Source organism: Trachinotus anak, unplaced genomic scaffold (assembly GCF_046630095.1).
Source record: "Trachinotus anak isolate AG129_WGS33_773 ecotype Australia unplaced genomic scaffold, CSIRO_AGI_Tana_v1 ptg000009l, whole genome shotgun sequence".
In the NCBI taxonomy this organism is placed as follows: Eukaryota; Metazoa; Chordata; class Actinopteri; order Carangiformes; family Carangidae; genus Trachinotus; species Trachinotus anak.
Window position 1 is genome coordinate 12,355,588 of NW_027273860.1, and position 22,399 is coordinate 12,377,986.

Sequence of the window (22,399 nt, forward strand, 5' to 3'; positions counted from 1 at the left end):
TTTTGGAGTATGCTGGCTGCTCTGAAGATAAGTCATTTTTTTTTTACACATACTCACATACACACACATCTGGGCACAGTCAGTCTCCACACACACACACACACACACAATAGACTGTCATTTAGGTATGATTGCTACTCCCCTTTACCATACAGAGTCAGGGTGATGGGGTCACGCCATAAGTGTGTGTGTGTGTGTGTGTGTGTGTGTGCGCCTGCACAGCGTCTATGTGAAGACACTGGAGGAGAAAGAAGAGACTGGATTTTAAGAGAAGCCCATTAGGGCTAGGGAGGGTGATATGGAGGTCAGGAGGTCAAAACCTGAAATCATCCATGCTGCTATATTCAGAAACCAAAAACAGAGAAAACAGATGTGGTTGAATGTGCAAATCTCCAGCTTTGAGTCTGACGTTGAAGCTTCTTAGTGGTGGTGTCTTTTCAGATGTGTGTGTTGTTTTACTTGAGGGAGGAGAAGGCCTGGAAGAGTTTGGCCAGGTTAATCTCCGAGTAGCCGCTAGTGGCCAAGGCTTTGTCCGGCACTTCTTTCAGCTTCTGATACACTTCCTTCGCCTTGGCCCACCGGCTAACGTAACCTGGAGGATAAGAAAGGAAAGAGGTGTTGTCATCGCTGGAGCTCAAGGGAAGATCATTCAGCTCCTCAACTGCATCAAAGTCAATACTACAGGCTACAGCAAGATGCACATTTCAAACTAGTTAGCACTTCACCCCTGGACGACTCTCACCCCCCTCCATCCCTATGATTGGATTCTGCTGAAACCAACAGTAAGAGAAGCAGAGCACCCACCGGCTTTGTCTCGTCACTAATAAACACAGAGGAGCGCCCCACCCTTAACTGGAGAGCTAACAGATCTAATGCTATCTGTCAGTATTGCTATCACTTTGAGGGCCAGGAGGGGGATCACAGAGAATTGGACTGATGGGTCGATGGCGACACTTGCTCACACACACAGGATCATAAGATCGATAGAAAAGCCCAACAAGAGCATGGAGTCAATATCTTGTCCCTGTTATCCCTTCAGGTGGGCCGTAATAAAGCCAGAGAGAAGACAGAGAGCTGACTATCCTGGGCTGGGTGGCCACCAAAATCAAATCTTTACAATATTATACTGAGCGTCAAGTGTGGATGAAGTATCATGAAACCAAGTAATAACACACTATCAAACCAAAGAGTGCAGCAAGCTACATCTGGAATAATAGTGAGCTGGCTGGAGCAGACGCTGGTGAAGAAGCAGGGAAATGGAAATGAGCGCGAGAAAGTTCTGTATGCTATTGATTTGATTTTACAGCATTATTCACTCTCTTTCATACTGATCATAAACTGTGTTTTTCTACCTTTTATATTACAAAACACAAAAGAACCAAAAAATCTCACCAATTGCTGAATTGTGAATCACTTGAATTCTCTTCATTCATGAGATTTCAGTACAGATCTTCATCTGTTAAAATCTGTACAGACAAACGCTTCGGGTACCATATATGTAAACACAGTCCAAGAAAAACCCACCAATCACAGGGCACCAATAGCAACTTCAAACCAACAAGCTCCTCTGATTGTAAACAGGATGAGTACATTTACAAATGTCAAGTGCGTAGATACATCTGATACAATATTTCTATATACAAGGCTCAATTTTAAAAAATGCAACAGAAAAGCACAATGTGTACAAATGATGACAAAATAGTGAATTTAAATTTCAATACATGGAAACATCTTCCTGTGGCTATGATCACATGTATCCTAGCTGCTGTTTGCTGATATAAATTCTACCTGATGTAGGTGGAAGACTGAACCTTGTAAATAGAGAAAGTAAAAGTGCAGTTTTGTTTTGTTTTTTTTTCTAAAGTGGAAAAACTTGTACTTCAGAAATTTTAAAAACTGCAAATGAACATTTTTTTCTAAACAAATTACAAAAATTAGTTGCCATAAAAACCTACAGCTGCAACTCGAGCTAAAACAATCAGTGAAGTAATAGATTAGTTAACTGATGTAACATTATTTCTCAATTATGCCAAAAATTCATTGGTTATTGCTTCAGATATATGAATACTTGTGTTCTATGAAAATAAAGTGAAGATGTTTGGCTTCTGATCTGTTGTTTGCACAAAACAAACACTCACCTTGGGCTCATGGGAAAAAACAAGGGGTGTTTTTTCACAATTTTCTGACGCAGTAAATCAAATCCTCTAATTGAAGAAGATGGAACAAGGAAATGTTTGGTATTGTCGCTTGATGAACGACTAACTAATGAATCAGCTGTCAAAATTGGTGCTGATTAACTTTTTGTCCGTTAACTAATCAATTAATCAACAAATTATTTCAACCTGACCATCAGCAATAACAAAAAAAGAGATAAAAGCAATCATCATCTTCAAAAGAGGTTTTTCATAACACTACGAGACAACAAGTGAAAAACTTCTAGCTATACTGACTTCTATATGTGTGCATGTCTGTAATTTATCTAGATGACATGCCGTGTATAAACACCTGAGTGTGTGCGTGCACACACAGACACACACAGACACACACACAGACACACTCCATATGGCCGGTTGTCATGTCCTTGCCATCTCCACAGCCCTATCTCCTGTCTCGTCCTTCCTGCCCACTACATTAGTGGCTGCTGGATAAATACCAGCCCACTGACTGCCCAAGGGAACAAAGGTTAGATACACAGAGATCAACAGTGTGGGACACACACAGACACAGACACACACAGACAATTGATGGTAGTTAAACACTTAAAAAGCACACTAACTCACAGTCATGGCGGCTAAAAAACATCCATGTGACAAACAGTAATCACACATGCATGCACACACACATAGAAGATGGTGTGGTTGACTTAAAACGCCAGCAGCAACTATTACCAGATAATCCTCATGTTAGCAAGGACAGGGATGGAGGGAGAAAAGGGGAGACGAGAGGCAGGGAGAGACAAACTAGTCTATTTATCTGGGGAATAGAAGGAGGTGATGATGCATGATCAAGCGAAAGCAATCATGTCATCATTTCTGAAAGGTAGGAGAAAATAATTCCCCCCCTCTCCTCTTCCCCTTCCTCACTCCTTTCTCTTTTCCACCTCAATCACTGTGTGGCGAACAGATAAAAGAATGATTTAAGAGTCACAGAGAGGAAAAGAAAGAGGGAGAGACCTTGCTGCAAGTCGGAGCACAGTGGGGAGTGTAGTTCAAATAAATAGCCTCCCTTAAAGAGCGAGTGTGAGGCAGAAGGAGAGGGGAGCTGGCGTTGTTGGAAAGGCCGAGACATGAAGGAAAACGGAGAGGAGTGGAAATGGCGAGAAAGCGAAGCGGACTAAAATGAAAGAAGAAAAATGCCGTGTTGATAGAAACATACTGTGGAGAAAAACGCTGCTTTAGATGCGGAAAACTTTTCATAATTAACAGCATGGGACAGAAATTTGTCAATGCCAATACCATCTATCTCACTGTCACACACACGCACACATACACATACACATGGACTCCAACACACACGCGCGCACAGTGAGTGTATCAGGGGTTATCTTTGCTCTAACTAGGTGTTGTCACACACTCATGCACACTCTGGTGGTGCTGGGCACGAGTAGATCGGGGCTCTGCACGCTCTAACTAGGTGTAAATACAATAACAAGCCTGTAATTAAGTGAGCATGATGAAGTTAATGGAGATCGGCCATTCCGTCGGCCGCCTCCATGAATATTCTATTAGGCTGGTGGCGACGGGCAGCTGGAATAGCAGTTAATTTAATCACCACTCGGAGCACAGGGAAACTTCTTTGTGTGAGTGTAATTGCACAGAATGAATAATTGATTTGACAATCGCACCCGCGGATTTTGCCACCCCGCTTTGTATCGCCAAAGAAAGGGAGGGGAGCGTGGAAGATGAAGAGAGAGAGAGCGAGAGATGGAAGAAAATGGAGAGGGAAGAGAGGGAAAGGAGGAGAAGAGAAAAGAAGACAGAGACGGTGTGAGAGGAAGAGGAGTGGAAGAGTAGAGGAGGACCAAATGCAGAGCGCTGAGAGGTGGCAGGGAAGCTGTCGGTAAATGGATCATTAGAAAAGCGCAGCTCAAGGACAATTTATATTTTATCAATGCAGCAAAATTACATTATTGCTCACACACGCAATCATACTGCCCACACTCAAGATTGAGACCTGGAGGGGAGGAGTGATGGAGGGAAGAGAAAGGCAACAGATAGATTGAAGAAGGGAGGGAGGGCGAGATAAAAAGGGAGAGCAGGGGAGACAGAGAGAGGAGAAGTGACATGCAATGATTTGAAAGTCATTGATACGGGATGTTCCCAGCTAAGGAACGGACAGCATGTTTTTTTTCAGCGTGTGCGCCTCTGTGTGTGCGTGTGTATAATCTATTAGAGAGCTCCTGCAGCGGATGAAATTACCTCCATGTTTTACTTAGTCGCAGCAATCAGGCACAAAAATGCAATGTACATGTAGATAAGACAGGCACACACTTGCAAATGTGCACACGCCCACACACAAAAACACACAAACACAGTCAAGCTGATCAAATTACATTCAGCTTTGACTCGAAGCTCTTTTATGTGAAGCTATTTTACTTTAATGTGCTTTATTGTGGATGCTCAGCACACATGTAAACATACACAATCTGAACTGCTGGGTGAACCGTAAATAACCAGATATCATTAAACTAAACAACAGTAAAAGTATTGCTGAATATGATGATATGCTTTTGCCTAAGGGTTTAGTAAACAACAGTAAATGTAAACACAAGGCAATATTTTCCAATCTTCCTGTCGCTTTCTTGTTGCAGTCTCAAGCCCATTCATTCCTACTGAAGATGTAGATCTTCGAAAAAGAGTGACGTCATACTAAATCCACTTTTTCAGTTGCTGAATTAGATATTTATTATTATTTACTATCTAATGATACTGGTTTAATTTACAGCAATACATTACAGCAGTTATCTTATTTTCAAGAAATTCCAGTGGTTTTATCCACTAAACCTCCCCCAGAAAAAATGTGGGGAAAAAAAACAGGATGTAGCCCAGGACACTGCCTCCAAACTATGAGGCAGCATCACCCCCCACCTCAAACTTATAGACATAGAAATACAGTGGTCAAGCATCAGCAGTGTGGACAGTAGAGTATGACAGAGAGCATGCTGCTGAGAACTGCAATACTAGAAATAATACTTCTACCACCTGTAAGCTAGTAGTATTCATATTCATATCAACTGCATCTGCTGAATCCTAGCTAAGCTAACTTTAGCTAGCAGTCGAAACAACTATGAACCTCTATTTTTGCTGCCAGTGAAAGTGGAGACTTGGGTGGGGCTGAAGTCACCATTACAGCTTTTAACGGTAAGGAAAAAAAAAAAAAAAAGACACTTCAATTCATTCAAATGAAACATGAGCCGTGACTCGCCAGTATAGACATAACAACAAGAATTATAAAGGTTATTATACTTCTATGAAATCTGGGTTCAAGCTAAAACAGGGTTGCTTTTAAAACATGTTACAAATATATACTTTCATTTCGTAAAAGGAGAATAATTTCCCTAAAACTGGACACTGTAGTTGTTAACAAATGTCACTCAAACAGGAGTGAATAGTACATTTGTTGGGGACTACTTTCAGCTGTGGATTAATGCACGTTTGTAGCACAAGTGGGTATTTCTGGCAGCAGGATAGGATGTACATTAGTCAAATTTGTGTGTGTGTTCATAGGAATGAAGGAGTCAAGCAGTTCAACTGTGTGGCTCAGTCTTTGGACAATAATGGAGCTCTGTGGCAGACGATACTTGTTTACAGGATCAGATACTTCGTGGTTTTAGTCTTTTCATTGGGTTTGTTGACAGTAAGAACAATATATTTTTGTTTAGACAATGGCATTTTCTGTTCCTGAATCAAACATGCATCAACTATCAATGATCTCAAATGGTTGCATTTAAAACTTCTCTCCACTAACACAATGTCCACCCAACTAATAGTCACAGGTGAAGCTTTCTCATTCACCACAGCGCACCATCCCCACCAGAAGGACAACACAACAACAGTCAAGACGGTGTTGTAAAACTCTATAGGTATGCACACCCTCCCACAGAGATACCAGCCTAAGCACGGACACACACAACAGAGTAGAGTAGGGTGTATAGGATTGTATGTCTCCTCCCTGTAATCTGAGCAGTGTGCCCCCTGGGTGTGTAATGCAGTAATATGGGGTATTACTGCCACAGGACCAAGGGATAACACCTTAAACCTATATTTTTATAGCAGCATGAGTGTGTGTATACATGCATTGTCATCTATCTGAGGAAAGCTGTGGTGTGTGTGTGTGTGTGTGTGTGTGTGTGTGTGTGTGTGTGTGTGTGTGTGTGTGTGTGTGTGTGTGCGCGCGCTTGTTTGTGTATGTTGGATATTAATCATTTGCTGGAGACACTGGTTTGTCAGTGTTGCGAAACAGGCAAAACAGATACAGTGATGCATTGCAAATTATTATGAGAAACTCACACTGACCGACACCAGCCTATACACCAACACAGATAAGTTCTGAATAACTAGAACAAATATTGTTAATTTTTGGCTCAAATATCTCCCTCTGAGAATGAAATCATACCATTCAATATCATTATCGGCCATATTTATGTAAATATAATCTTTAGAATAAGAGTAATGTGCGTTTCAGGTGAGTTGTGGTCGTCTTGGGGACCTAATGTTGCCTCAGTTATTTTCTCCATTATGGCATCGACAGCAACAACAGTCGTAACTTAATGCAAACAGCTACCAATATAATGAAGTTTGTTCATAGATTCTGAAAACATATTTAAATGCAAACTTCTCAGCTCGAGTTTGCTCCACATTTTGTGGCTGTGATTGTGATTCTGTCAGATCCAAGCAGAGAAACAGAAGACTTGTGGTGAATGTTAACTCTGTAGAGTGCTGGGCGGAGCTGCACACCACCAGTAGCAGAGCAGCACTGGGTGTTGGAGACAGAAGGCAGCCACATATTCTGCCTTTTAAACTGATTTTGAGGACCGTTCGGGCAAAGCAGAGGGCTTGTGTTTCGAAAACGATCTGACAGGACAGGGTGGTGATTTGATGGACTGCCAGCTAAGAGAACAGAGGAGAGTACTTGGCTGTGGAGGCACAACAAAGCCAATAACAAGTAAACATGATGATGTCTATTCATGGTGTAGTGGTTACAATGCACAGCTGGTGGGTGGTCCGGTCCCTCCAGAACTGTTCGGTGTCCCCTGATATGTGACCTTTTACAAACCACTGAGACACTTTTCTTACCATTTCAAGAGGAAACTGAACCACCAGCTTGAACACGCAGATGTTTAACTTCTGCACACAAAGAGGCATGAAGTAATTATAAACCCAAATTGAAATGTTTGCATGTCTATGGGTATATGAGGTCAGTATTGGAAATCTAAAAGGTTTCAGTGTGTGTCAAGGATTTATTGTTACCAACTTTGGGTACTTTTGGGAACCCCCGAAAAACTTTTCTCTGTTTTTTAGTGGGAAGTAATAGTTTCACCTCTTCAGGTTGTACAAAATGATACATGATAATCACCAGCAGTAACAGAGTGCAGGAGTTGGCTGACTTTGTGTTTTAAGAATTAGTAAATCAACTAGTTCCTCATTGGCTGCAACACTCGAAGCTCACGCACCTATGCAACCTGTAACATGTGACAAACAGACTTTATTTTGGGGCATCTCAAGCCCAGAGAGTTGAGAGCCACTGGTGCACAGTACTGTCTGCAAAGTTAACACTTAGCATATGAAGTGTGACTGATGTTGAAGGAGGAAGTGGACAGACAGCACATGTGAAATGTCTTTTTTAGCCTCTCACCGTCTTTGGACTGATTCCTGGTGACACACACTGATCTGGTGTCAGTGGACCGCAAAATGCTAGCAGACGTCGCGAGACCACATTGTAGGTTTTGCCTCCAGTACATACGGTAAACTGTGAGCCCACATTGCCACGAAGTAAAGAACACATCGTACTGTGTTGTTTTGTGAGGGGCAAAATACGACTGAAGCTCGGGAAGAGAAAGCGCAGAGCAGATCAAAAACACTGCAAAGCAAAGGAATATGAAGAAAGGAGGAGAGTCAAGAATTGATTGGCGATGATTTCTTGCATCTGGGCAAAGACAGAAATAAAAGAAAGCAAAAATGGAGGCTATAATCATGTTAGTACTCCTTCCCTTCCCTCCCTCCTCTACACCGGTCCAATCCCCCTATTTCAGCTCCCTCCATCTTCTGAGTGGTCATCTGTTGATTACATGTTATATTTACCTCTGCTGTCTCACTCTTCTGCTGCCTCACTCAGGTCCAGCCTAGCACACACACTCACAGTATTCAGGCATACATACATAAATAACATACATACATAAATATTTAATCAAATAAATAAATCACTCGGCCCAGCGGCCCTTTCTAATCAAGTGACATCAATCAGGGAGAACTATGGGTAAAGAGGCCTTGTGGCTGACGCCTACTGAGCGCGCCCAGAGCGCTGGAGTAGCGTCTATTTGAGTCCAAGGGGGAAATATACGCTCCATGTCCCATTATAGGAGAAGGGCTATCCTTTCGTCAGCGCGCCCATTACTCCCCCTATCATTTCCCCAAATCTAAAACCTGTTTTCAATCAACACAGCCAAACGAGTGCCTGTCCAAGAGAGGGAGAGAGAGAGAGAGAGAGAAAGGAAAGAGAGAGCAAAGGAGAAAAAGCAGTAGAGATGGACAGTGAGGGTAGGGGTAGAGGGAGAGCGATAGAGGGCTCTTTCCTTCTTTCTTCCAGTGATTGGAGCGTTTTGCATTCTGTATGTGTGTGTGATTGAATCCGTCTCCTAAATTAGGGCTGTCGACTCGAGGAGCTGAATGTCCTTAACCCCCCCCCATATCCCCCTCCCCGTGTCTGTGTGTGTGTGTGTGTGTGTGTGTGTGTGTGTGTGTGTGTCACATCATTGGTGAATATTGTAAGTGCAGCCTGGGTAAAAGGTTTACGTTGAGCCATTGATTGCTAATGCTATGTTGTATGTGTATTTGTGAGGAAGCATTGTTTGGATATCAGAATTCAAACTTCAATAGCAGTTCTGGTAACTTGATTTCAGTTCCAAAGGCAGAACTAAAGGATAACAACAACAACAGCCCAAAAAAATATGAATAAAATATGATAAAATGTAAAAATGCAGGTCTGGTTTCACAACTAATACTGCACAAAATGTAGAAATAAATGTTGCAACAGGAAGCAAATGAAAGTTGGGAACACAACAGTACAGTACAGTAACAAGTGACATGTATGATGTATGTATGATGTGTGTGTGTGTGTGTGTGTGTGTGTGTGTGTGTGTGTGTGTGTGTGTAGTCCTACCTCTCTCGTCACCCTGTAGCACTTTGGCGACAGCGTAGTCCCAGTCAAAGATGAACCTGTAGAAGCAGAGCTGGTTGTACAGGGCCTTCTCGGAGTACTGTGGAGAGAACACACACGAACAGTGTTACTTCAACGAAACAACACAGGACAAACAAACCTGCCGCACTCTGATGAATATAATGGCAAAAACATTTCATATAATGTAAAACAGCTAACCTGCCACCACTCTCTTACCCTCCCACCTTCCCATTATCTCCTTTCTTTTCTTGTTCTGCTAATGCCACATTCACACCATAAAACGTTCACATCAGCTTCCTGTTTGTAACGCCAAATCAAAAGGTAATGTTTTCTGACAGCCATGACATCTTCAACACACTGAATAAAATTCATTGTGAAATCATCTTTACAGGTAACACGAGGCATGAGATCACTGTTGCACTAAAAACACAAGCTGCCAATGAAATGAAATGAAGTGTCAGCAGAAATACTGAACTTTATAATAACGTTCACAAAGAAACTGTATTTAATGTGGATTGGTCTCATCATGGCCAGACCCCGATCAGCTTAAGAAGTTAAGTACTTGTGGTAATACCAGTGGCAAAATGGCCAAACAACTATTACAGACAGTTACATCTGAATCAAATATGGTACTAACACTGATTTAGCTAATTAAATATAAGCTACACAGAGTTTGTCTGTACTTGTTTTCACTTGTACACAACTGAAAGTTTGTCACATAAGGACAATATCGGTTTCAAGCTCAAATTCCATTCATTTGGTGTGACTACAGGGCTAGAAATGAGAGGTAATCATGGTGGAATAATGCATGTAGAGCTAAAACAATTAGTCATTTAATCGAATGATTGATCAACTTCAATTTCAATCAATTTCAATCAATTTCAACTTCAATCAACTCCAAAAATGCCAAATTTGTACTGGGTCCACCTTCTCAAATGTGAAAAATTACTGCTTTTTAAATCTTATTCAATAGTAGCCTGAAGTCCTTGTGTTTTGGACTGTTGGTCGGACAGAACAGGACATCCGAAGGTGGCATCTGAGGCCTCAAGGAGCTGTGAAGGCCTTTTTTTTTTTTACCTATTATACAGAAAATAAAGAACTAATTAACGGAGAAAATATTTGGCTGATTCATCAATAATGAAATTCAATGTATGAGACGCCATCCTCAATGTCGAAATAATAACAGTGAGCTTTTCTTGTTCTTTTGATTCTGGCGACATGGTGTAAATGCAGCATTATACTGTATTTTAATCAAGATGAACACAAACAGTATGTCACCACTTGTTGGATACCATTAACACACCAACAGTGCAACTATCCCTTTTATTTCCTCATTGTGTAAGAAGGTTATTAGTTTCTATTATTTTGGCAGAGTCACAATCATGACAGAGCGCAAAAAGCATCCAAAACAGATGAATAAACCCAGTTCATCAGTTTAAGAATCATGTAGACTGAACATGAACTGCACTTGTAGGACTATATCTCCCTGAAAACATCGCCCTTCCTCTGTGTGACACAGTAAAGCAAGAAAACAAATTTGCTTGCTTTGTTAATCTCCACTGCAATTAACTGAAGCCACACGACAGCCTGCCACAGGGAGAGAGAGAAGAGAGAGAGACGGAGAGGATGAGCGAGACAGAGAGGTGGGAGGGAAGAGGAGGAAAAAAAGAGCAAAAGAGAGAAAAGGGTAAAGAAACAAAAAAAGAGAGAGATGGAGAGAATCACAGACAGTGAGGGAGAGAGAGAGAAAGAAAAGAGGGGATCGGGCCTGAAATACCCTCCCTCATAATAGTTTGTTGTGATAAGCCATTGTGAGAGAGGCATGCGAACAGCCGAGGCTGTCAATTTGATTAGCCATTATACTGCATGTTTAATTGCAGTTATTGGCTCGTCATTTCCCTGCTACGCTGGAGAGGGCACGCTAAGCCCCGACCCCACACTGCCATCAGGTGTGCGCCGAGTGCTTTATTATTACCACCAGGAAGAATCCCCTGATAATTCCTGTGTGTCAGTATCTGTGTGTGCGTGTGTGAGTGAAGTGAAGAGCTTGTGTGTGCCCATTATACCTGCCAATCGGCAATGTGCGTAATTGTAATTTCAGTTTTTACTGCTGTGGCATAATCAAGTGGCAAGACTATCTAATGCAACTAAATGTAAACCATGTGATGTGTGAATGTGAGCGAGTGGCTGAGTGAGTGTGTGTGTTTAATGGCCTTCTATGGCTGCCCACATGGCACGCACAGCTGTTGACCGTTGATGCACTGTCTAGTCAACAACCAAACCATGCACATCCCATAATGGAGCCTCGGTTACGGTTGCCAAGGTTGAAAAGCTCGGTCGGCACAAACACCGCACACTACTTCTTCCTCTTGAAACTAAAACACACACGCACACACACACACACACAGCAGCACATTCAAACAATATAATGCTGATTGTGGGCGGGCCAGTCACTGCATACTGATTGATTGACAGGTGTCAGAAAGGCGTGGCCAAAATGTTACAGGGTTGTTATTGAATTTAGAGCCCCTCAACCCCACCTCACTCACTCTCCCTCTCCCTCACACACACACACACACACACACACACACGCCTACCTCGTCATTCAGCTCGGCGCTTTGTTCCTGCACTGACACCATTTCAATTTGCTCCACAAATCTGCAGCATTTTCAGCCTGACTGCCTAAGGAGCAAACCAGCTGTGAAATTGCCTCTCTCCCGGGAGCGTAGGACCCCCCAGCCCCCACCTCGTACCCCTTGCTCCTTTGCCTCCCTCTTCCCCAACCGACTCCCCCTCCCGACCACATATACACATCCCTGCGCATGTACACATGCACAAACACAGTTAAGCTGAAAGGAAGAGGGAGATGTGTGTGTGTGTGTGTGTGTGTGTGTGTGAGAGTGAGAGAGAGAGATGAAAGACAGCATGGAGACAGGATGTATAGAATAAAGAAAAAGTAAGAAATAAGAAAAGGAGGCTAAATCCTACAAATTGATCCAAATCACAGAGCAACAGTGAAAAATGGTGCACACAATAAAAGGAGCACTCAAGACTTTCTCAGAGTCTTAAAAACATCTGTCTCTACCTTTTAGGGGACACACATGCACACACACAAAGACGCATGCATCTGACCTCCAAAGAACTTTTGTGCACTACACTGTCGCTCAGGTACACCAGTGAAGCAGTTAATGAAAAGGTAGTCACTCAGACAATATGTCTGAGTATGTGAGGAAAGACAGTAACGCAGGCCAAACACAGGCAACAGAGGATGGAAAGTGTGCAGGCTGCTGAAAGACTACAGCTATTCAATGCCTTGACATAGATATGGCTTAGAGGAAAAATATCGCAGCACCGGTGACACAAACAAGGCCTCGGCATTACACACTTTTCTCTATACTCTTCTCCAGCTTAGCTGCAAACATGCGTTGTAAAAAGCTGAAGCCTCCTAGCCCTTACACAACTGCAGCTGCAGAAAGAGAGAGGGAGTGAAAAAGGGAGGGAGATGGAGAGAAACAAACATACATTTTCCCTCAGCTGTGAGGCCACAAGGCTTTAAAACTCTTGAGCTTTTTAGATGCGATGAGCATTATTGCCAGTTGTGGTAGTCACGCCGATCAGCTTCACAAGACACCATAATGAGTCAATATATGTAAATCTTTACTAGGCAAACACGGCAGGAAACAAAGGCATTTAACTGGTGCTCTCGCCCGCAAGCCTCCAACGATTCAGCACCGGTAATTTCTCCCCATTGAAAGGCATAATTGCCTGCTATTTGAAGATATTCATGCTCAATTTTTGAAATTAATTTCAATTGGGGGGAAATGTAGAAATGTCAGCTCCAGTGAAAGGGATTTGATTTCAATTATCCTCACTCAAAGGACTGTGATTTCCAAATACACTTAAGCAAAATTATGACAAGAATTTTTGTTCGGCAAAATTCAGTGTTTAAAGAGCGATTAGGCGATAATGGGGCAGCTTTGAGCCGGCAGTGAATGCAGCCGTCTCCCTCTGAAAGGCACTCAATTATCTCTGATTGCTCCCGCTATAATGTATCAAATAGAGATACCTGCTATTGCCGTAATTTGTGTGAAAATTAACATGCTGCAATTTCCACTAGAGGGAAAAAGGGAGCTCTAATGGGCGCCTGAGCGTACATCAATAAAACGAGGAGAGAAAAAGAGAGAGACAGAAAGGGAGGGTGAGAGGAGGAGAGAAAGAGCAAGCCAAGAGAAGAGAGAATGAGTGTAAGAGCTAAGGAGGGAGGGAGGCGAGAGAAAGAAAATGAAAAGAAAGGAGCAGGGGAAGAAAGCATTGAAAAAAAGGGGAAAGAAAGGGAAAGTTAGGACAGAAATTTGAGACAGGGTGAGGAAAAATAGCCTATTTGAGTTAAGCGCTGCGGAGGGAGGGAGAAGAGAGGGAGAGATGAAGAGCGAGGGAGAGAGGAAGAGAAAGAAATTTAATTTACTGAAAATATTACAAATTGCACCTGTGCATAACTCCCCCAAATTACCAACCAATCAAGGCAGAGTGCCTATTACTCTCCCATTACATGGAGATCAGATCACGCTCTGAATCTGTGTCCAGAGAGAGAGAGGGAGAGAGAGGGAGGGAGAGAGAGGGAGGGAGAGAGGGAGGGGGAAAAAGAAAGAGGCAGAGCGAGAGAGATGGATGGAAGGAGGTGAAGAGAGGAGAGGCAGCACCCACAGCGATGGTAAATGTACCATGATGCAAGAGCGAGAAGTGAAAGCAGAGTCACAAACAAGAAGCACCTCTACTGAAGCTCTGGCACAAACACATGTTTTTAGTGTAGCATACACAAAGACAAAACCCTGATTGTCTTTCTGGCTGGTGCTGATATTAACTTATTATGATGATAATGGCAGATAAAAGGCAGAGAGGGAATGTGGCCAAAGTCTGGCTGGATGCACAGAAATCTGATGGTGCTTCCAAAAAAAACAAAAAACTTAAAAAAAAAAAACAAAAAAAAAAAACAAAAAAACAACCTCTCAGTGTGATCTGGTGGATGCCTCATCATCTTCTCTTCTTGTTTGAGCACAGTCTAACCACCACCAGCTCAAATAGCCATGAATGGCCTCTTGAGTACTTTGCATAATTGGCAGCAATTTAATATGTAAGCTGCTGGGCTATTAATCTCTATGCAATAGCATGATTCAGACAACAATGTTACCTAATACTTAAAAAAAAGCCAGTGTTAGCCTAATATGAAATCATGTAATACCAAATCCTCTTCAGGATTAGGGTAAGAGGTAAACGGTCAGGGTCAGCTACAGTCATTAGGATTTAAATGTCTTGCTTAAGGACACTTAAGGAAGACACATGCTATATTATGTGTACGCCTAAATAATAGAAAGTAAAATTCATTTTTCAATATTACACTATAGAGAATTCATTATGAAAGTTGTTAATACAAAATTGATTAAATACTCAAAGGCATCTCAATTTCACCTTTCCCTCAATTAATGTTCTTTTAATCAAAAATTCAGTTGTCACTATTCTTAAACATTTGTACTTAACATTTAAGCAAATATTTTCAGTTTGTTGAGACAACAGGCAGCTGCTATACATCATCAGAAACAAGAAGAAAAACCACTTGTACACTCAGAACCCACAACAGTAACAGGTTGGCCTGTTTTAAGTCAAGTCTGTGACTGTGCAGTATGACGTGAGCAGATATTAGGTGGTTTTTGTCCTCAACAATGGTGGATAATGCCAGCGAGTAGGAAAATCAGAATACCACAGAAGAAGAGAGTCCTATATATTTCTGCCCCTGCTGCCTAAATGATTGATATCAAAGCTTGTTCTGCACTTAAATGTCACACTAGTTGAATTTATGACATGAGCATCACTGAAACACCTTCAGCGGATGAACGCTGTGCTCCCTGTTTTTTGCAGACTGACTTCAACACGATGCTTATTAATGGTGAGAGGAAAAACACAGTATGGCATCAGTTTGTTTAGGGGCCTCCTCACACCATCTGTAGCCAAACTATTGTTGAGTACAGAGATGCTCCAACCAGACAGTCAGAAGACCTTGGTTAGGTTATAATAGCTTAATAATGACACATACTGAAGACTGTACTTTGAATACCACAATGGACAGAATTGGCCAAAATTTGTATCCATTCATCAATCAGGTTGCAACATAAGATGCTCCAAAACAGACAAAGTAGATATTATCTTGAATGTATGATCACTCTCTTTTTACCAGTTCAGCTCATCTCTCTTTAACCTTTAAGCATGCAGCAGTGAACTTATGAATCCTTTCAGAGACTCACAAAAAACTCACCCCACAGTAAACATTTGAATCCATTTCCTGAAGCAAGATGGCTTAGAAAAGGAACAGCTGATCATTTAAAGGATAAATAAATAAATAAATTAATTAATTTGAGATATTAAAGCACAAGTCTAGATTTTGCTAGGGCAAGGGTTTTCCATTGGATCTGGCTTATTTTATTTACACTTTTTTCTACCTTAATACAGAGCACTTTGTAACCTTTTCTGGTTAAGTCTGTTGTCATCACCGTCATCCCCTGTCCTCCATAGATGTATATAAAAAGACTATGTAATGATAGAGTAGGGAGTCAAACAGTGTAGCAGAAACCAGGTAAAATGAAGACAGGCTACAGGTTTTAGGGTAGCGAAAGGGTGCATGAGTGAGCACAGAGTTAAATGTTTTATTCAGCCCGCAGTTTAAAGTGCCACGGCCCTCAGGCACAGCAATGGCTGCCTAAGTGGCTACAGTGACAGCAGAAATTGGCCTTCTGGTTTACAACCTGTCGACACAGAGCCAGACACAGCAAAGCAGCCGGGGGGGGGGCAGATAGGAGCAGAGGACGCAAGATAAAAAATTGACAGGACAGAGTTAAGGCAAGGGTTGAGACAGGAATGGTAGGAATGGGACAGAGAAAGAGGACAAAAAATAGATTGAACCGTCACACTCAAATTGAAAGGGAGAGTGTTTCTTTTAAATCCAGTGGTCAAGCTAACAAAGTGTTCATGAGGCAGCTACAAGAGCCAGACAGACAGATGCTTTTAATGGCTAAACTACCATCCAGCTCTTAGTGCCTTCAATCGAGTGAAGGCAAGTGTGTGTGTGCACGGACGCACCGGCAAACATACACGCAGAAGCTGGAAGACAAAGAAGATGGCTTTGATTCATATATGGTGTAATGTGATACTAATGAGCAGAGATGTACAGCACATATGAGAGGGGAGACTCCAGCTCCATAGCACCATCACCTGGACAAAACATACACAATTCATCAATGTGTGTTGGTCTGTGCATTCAACTCCACCTCAGACAAGAGTGTGTAATGTATCCTCATTGTAGTGCATGTATTTCTATAACCCAACACATGAGTGCATAGCTGTGTGTGTGTGAAAGTGGGAATTCTGATGTTTGTGAGTTACCTCAGGTCTGAGAGTCGCCCTGGTGCAGGCAGGGCAGATAGGTCCGTGGCGGGAGAAGGCGATGGGCAAACGTCTGGTCCTGTTCTGACAGGCCTGGTCCTCACACACCAACCAGCCCTACCAGAGACACATCACACATGTTACTCCCACTGACTGCTAAACGTCCAATCTGCAGTAGAGCTGCAACAATTAGTGAATCCACGGAAAATAAAAGGTCAACTATTTTAATATTTGATTAATCATTTTGTTATATTTTAAGTGAGAATTTTAAGTGGAAATCTTCACTCGCATGTGAAGATTTCCTGCTTTTGTAAACTGAAAATCTTCCTGTTTTGGATTATCGGTTGGACAAAACAAGACATTTGACGGTGTTAACTTGGGCTATGGAAAAATGTGATGGACATATTTCAGTATTTTATCGCATTCTACAGACCAAATGATTAATCACAAAAATAACAGTTAGGTTGTTGAAACACATCTGTGACCAAAAAAGCTCCATTCTCAGTTGTTGCTCTGTGAGCGGGTTTCTGCTGAGGTTTTGGCTGCTCTGAAGAAGAAAACAAACACTGGAAACGAATAAAAAAAGTTTTGAAATATAATCTAAATACATATATAAAAGACCCATTTGTTTATTTCCATTCTATGATTTGAAGAGCATTTACAAAACGATTACATGCACACACCAATAAGGTGGGTTTTCATCTCATAGATGAGTATAGAAGGGCTTGCATCAGAAAAGACAGGGCTTGTAGCAGAGTAGCCTTTACAACCTTTTGTGATTACTTATTTATAAAATGTGTTCATGTGGGCATTTATTTTGTCAATAAGGTGTTCTTAAAAATTGACAAAAAAACTTTTGTTGCCTCAAAGACACTTTAAAAACTGTTTCTGGTAATAAGGAAATTTTGCTGAAAATTGTTGCTTCCATTTAGCTGTTCTAATTCTGCACAACACTGACAGGAAAAGTACTCTGAGAAAGAAAAACAGGAGCTTTAAAATACAAACAACTGCAAAAGACAAGGAAAACAACAAGAGGTTTACATCTGACCTCACATCCCTCCCTCCTCACTCTCTCTCTTTACATTTGAATGTATCCTCAGCTGCTGTGTGTCGCGGTCCTGCTCTGGGGGGACTTGTCAGACAGGCAGAGCAGCGGACAGCCAAAACGGCAGTAGTTAGGACCCCCTGCGGTGAGGTAGTGACCCTGGGCAGGTGCTGTGGTCTAACCCTCTCAATCTCCCCGTATTCTTCCAGACCCCTCCTCCTCCTCTGCTTCTTATGCCCTGTCATTACTAAGTGGGTTTAAAGGGGAGGGGGTTAATGCCCAACTAATGACAGAGCATAAGACCCACCACTACCAAAGCCTTTGCCTCTGTCCTCCATCTATCTATCCTTCCTTCCTTCCATTCTCTCAAAATAAACCCCTTCAAAACCACTGCACCTGTCTTTCTATCCGCATCCCCCTCACACATACAAGCATGCTCTGTTTCTCCCATTGATTTTTATGTTCGCCTTTGTCTAGTCTCTTGATTAGTTTTGAGCAACAACTAAAAAAGAAATGAGGATTTTTTTTTCTTTTACAGCAAACTGTACAGTATGGTTCAGGAATATTTTATAGGAAGAACAAACTAGGACAAACTATTGTTGGTAACAGGGAGAGAGTCACCTGTATCTGTAAAGAACAAACACATAAAGTAATGCAAATCAACTTAGTAAAGTTGCTGAAGAATAAGAACTGTGCAAAAACAGTGTCTATTATTAAAAATAATAATAATTTTTTAAAAAATCCCCCGCTTGATGTTTCTATGGTTTATAATGTTGAATAAACAGTGTAATTAAACTTTGACACTGACCAACACAAACATAGTCTCAATTCTGTAAAAATAGATCCAAATCAAGCATATGGCATTACAGCAATTACACCTCTGAGTGCACGACCTGGACACTGTAATCTTCCCTCCATTGTCATTTGTAAAACTGCTTTAAGTCTGTAAACTAGTACGGCGACAGTGAGTGAACAGAAATCTTTCATTTCTGCCACTAAATCTCAGTTTGACTAAGACTCTAAACTTTTGTCACTGAAGAATAATAACAGAGTTCTTCTAAAGCCCTTAAATTAAGTAGCTTTGACATTTGGGATTGTTGTTTTCATGGGAGATGTATTACAGGTACTTTGTTGTATACTAGAGCAGGTCTGCTCCATCATTTTAACTGTACTTTGCTGCATTCTGCAGTCCCAAGACTTTAAAATGATTCAGTGTATAACTGAACGACTGGTTTGTTGTGTGCAGTATGTATAACTGTTATTAATGTTTATAATTAATCACTTAATCATGAACCAACATCAAGACTTGACTTGACTGATTGATACCATCAGTTCAACAGTTTATATATCCTGGGATAACAGTACCATCTGAGTGGGTATTCTCTGCCGTGGGTTTGACAGTTCACAGACTGTGCACCAGACTAACCCCACACCATGTCGACATGTTGCTATTTCTGATTAAAAACCAGTAAACAACCCGTCCTCTATGTTGAGGACTGAGGTAGGCCTGGCCTGTTGATTCCATTTGGAGGTTTAATGCCAGTCTGACTGTGTCGTGCGAGCAGTAGTCTTGCTGCTCACACCAGACGCACATTTCTCAGCGCCGGTGGAGAAGCTACTCTGCTCCTCTGCTCTTTTTTGTTTTTAAATCACATGAGGAGTTGATCTTTATAATAACCTCATGAATTTACAACATTGAGTTTTTTTATGTGTTCCGGGTTAAGCGGGACTTCGCTTCCTCTGCAACAATAAAGTTAAAGTACCATCGCCCTGTGTGATGATCTGTGGGGAGGGGCTTCTTTCCTGCCTGTGTGTGCTCGTCTGTCTCGCCCTCTTTAGATAGACTGGATCGTTCCGGTCCACTTTAACCCCTGTGTATTGGTATTTTTTAATGGGTTACAGACACTAGGTCTAAGTAATACATTTTAATCTTGTTGATTAAAAAGCGTTTGGCTGAAAAAAAAGGACAAACTGCATCTTGCATGTTTTTTAGGATGTTTTCTTACTTTTTTTGACCCAGTGGGCAGAAAGAAGCTTACTTCATGTAAACTATACACACACACACACACGTCTCCATTATTCATATCACATTGACTTAAATTCATTTCTTGGAGAATTAATCTAACATTAACCATAAGTACGACTTGTTTAACTCCATCCCTTACACCAACCTAAACCTAACCTCATCCTCACCTTCAAACATGTATTCACATTAAAATTTACTGATTTACGTTACAGGGACTTTGCTTTTTGTCCCCATAATGTCACTGTGTTAACAGATTAAGGTCCCCACAACACGAGTAATACCTGGACCCCACACACACACACACACACACACACACACACACACACACACACACACACACACACACAAAATCTCCTCTAAATGAAAACCAAACACACATGGTCACACAAACATACACATTTGTCCCAAATCAATTAGAAAGTCCCAGAGTTCAGTTTTACCCACAAACCTCAGCTCCAGGACTAATTATCTAAACACCTCCATCAAGCTGGTACAAAGAGCTGAGCACCATGGGAAATGAGACTGCCTCACCGTCCCTGATAAAGACATATACAGGACAATGGCACATGGAGGTACGAGATAAGGAGTACGAGTGTGGGCGGCTGTTTGATCTCCATCTTTTTTTGTGTATTTCTTATGACACAAGCCTTGGCACACACTGCTGTTCCCATGGGATATACACACACACACATCCTCCATTCAGTGTGAGCACAAACATATTAATCGCTTCCCAATCACATGCATTAAACTGAATTAATAGGACACACAGCAAAGATTCAAGTGCCAAAGACACATACACAACTGAGACAGCTCAAAAGAGAAAAAACAACCCACAATGCCCTCCTGCTCTGCAACTGTGACCCAAAACCCCTCCACACACACCACACACGCACAGTCTAAAAAATAAGTTAAGATTAAGTGCAGCAAACCTGTGTGAGCCGCACAGAAAGGACTAAAAACAAGGAGCACATGAGGAGTGAGGCAGGGAGAACAAAAAAACAAAAAAAATCTAATTGAGGCATTTCGCCGGAGCGAGGGTGGGGGGCGGGGGTGTACAGTCGGACGTGAGAGAATAAAGGCTCATAATTGCATAATTATAGCAGTGGATATCTGACACATTGAATGTAGACGTCAAATGAGTTCCACATAATTTAACCAAACAGAGGCAAGACCAGGCCACGACAGGGCCCAACACGAAATATACCCTCTCTGTGCTTCTTCTTCTTTGTCTGTTGTTTTTTTTTTTTTTTTTTTTTTTTAAACACGCATCTCTTCCAAATCTTCTCTGCTCCGTTACATCCAAACAGTTTGGCTTCTGATACTTTATTTATTTCTGTATTTTTATATGGAAACTGCAGAGATATATTTTCACGCATTAATTCTTTGGTCTTGGTGCTGTTTATGACCCTTGAACTCTGCCACTTAGTGCTGTAAAGAGTACGACATAATCAATCAGCCAGTCAGTCAAATCTGATCGCCTATTCATTATTTAAGTTATTTATCAAGCAGAAACATCCACTTTTCACGATTGTTTAAACTAAATAAGCAATCTGAAGATGTCACCTTTAGTTTTGGGAACTTGTGATCAGCATTTTTCACTATTATATGACATTTTAGTGACTAAATGATTAATCGGTCACTACTCAACTAAAGGTCAAAGGTCAGTTATTGTTAATTAGGGCTGCAACTAAAGACTTTTTAAATGTTTTATAAATCTGCTCAACATTTTCTCGATGAAGCCATTACTTATTTGGTCTATAAAACATCTGGAAATAAAGGAAAAATGCCAGAAAGTTCCTCCATTCAAATTACTTCACTTTACTTTCATAATAAACCATTATCAGAATAGTTGTAGCTTGATGTTTTGTTGATCAATTAATAGATTAATCAACTAATCAGTTCAGCTCTATTGTTAACACAGTGGAGAAGCTTCTCTGACATGACTCAGGAGTCAGTCAATGCCAGAGGAATCCACCTGCACCCGACACACACACACACACACACACACACACACACACACACACACACACACACACACACACACACACACACACACACACACACACACACACACACACACACACACACACACACACACACACACACACACACACACCTCTCTAACTGGTTTTTGTGCTGCAGCAGTCAACACTTCCAGCTCTAAAGTGAATAGACCTAAAATTGGTCTACTTCACAAACACGCAGTCACATACACACACACTGACACGCACTCCCTCTCTCTCACACACACACACACACAAACACATTGAATAAAGCTCAAACGGTTCCACTTTGTACCTCCTCCGCTTAATCAAAGCTTCTCTATTCAACAATTTGACCTTTTGTTCAAAACAGGATTATCACCTTCTCTGGTCTTCATTCACCCTTTCTCTCTCCCTCCCCCTTTCTTCTCTTGCCCCTCAGCCCGTTTCCAGGGGCGACCCGCATGACGAGGGTAATTGCAATAATTTGTTAAATGCCATGGCAACGGTGGTTAGATG

General features: G+C 41.6%; 1 protein-coding gene across 1 annotated transcript in view; it reads right to left on the minus strand.

Annotated features, from left to right (window-relative positions):
* The window catches only part of pola1 (polymerase (DNA directed), alpha 1), a 55,093-nt gene continuing 32,694 nt past the window's right edge, over positions 1–22,399 (minus strand). The window contains exons 35-37 of the mRNA XM_071485387.1: positions 16,828–16,944; positions 9,379–9,475; positions 1–592 (exon numbers count right to left, since the gene is read on the minus strand). Of these exons, the coding sequence (XP_071341488.1) occupies positions 456–592; positions 9,379–9,475; positions 16,828–16,944 (351 nt within the window). The 3' untranslated portion in view covers positions 1–455. The remainder of the gene's footprint in view (positions 593–9,378; positions 9,476–16,827; positions 16,945–22,399) is intronic.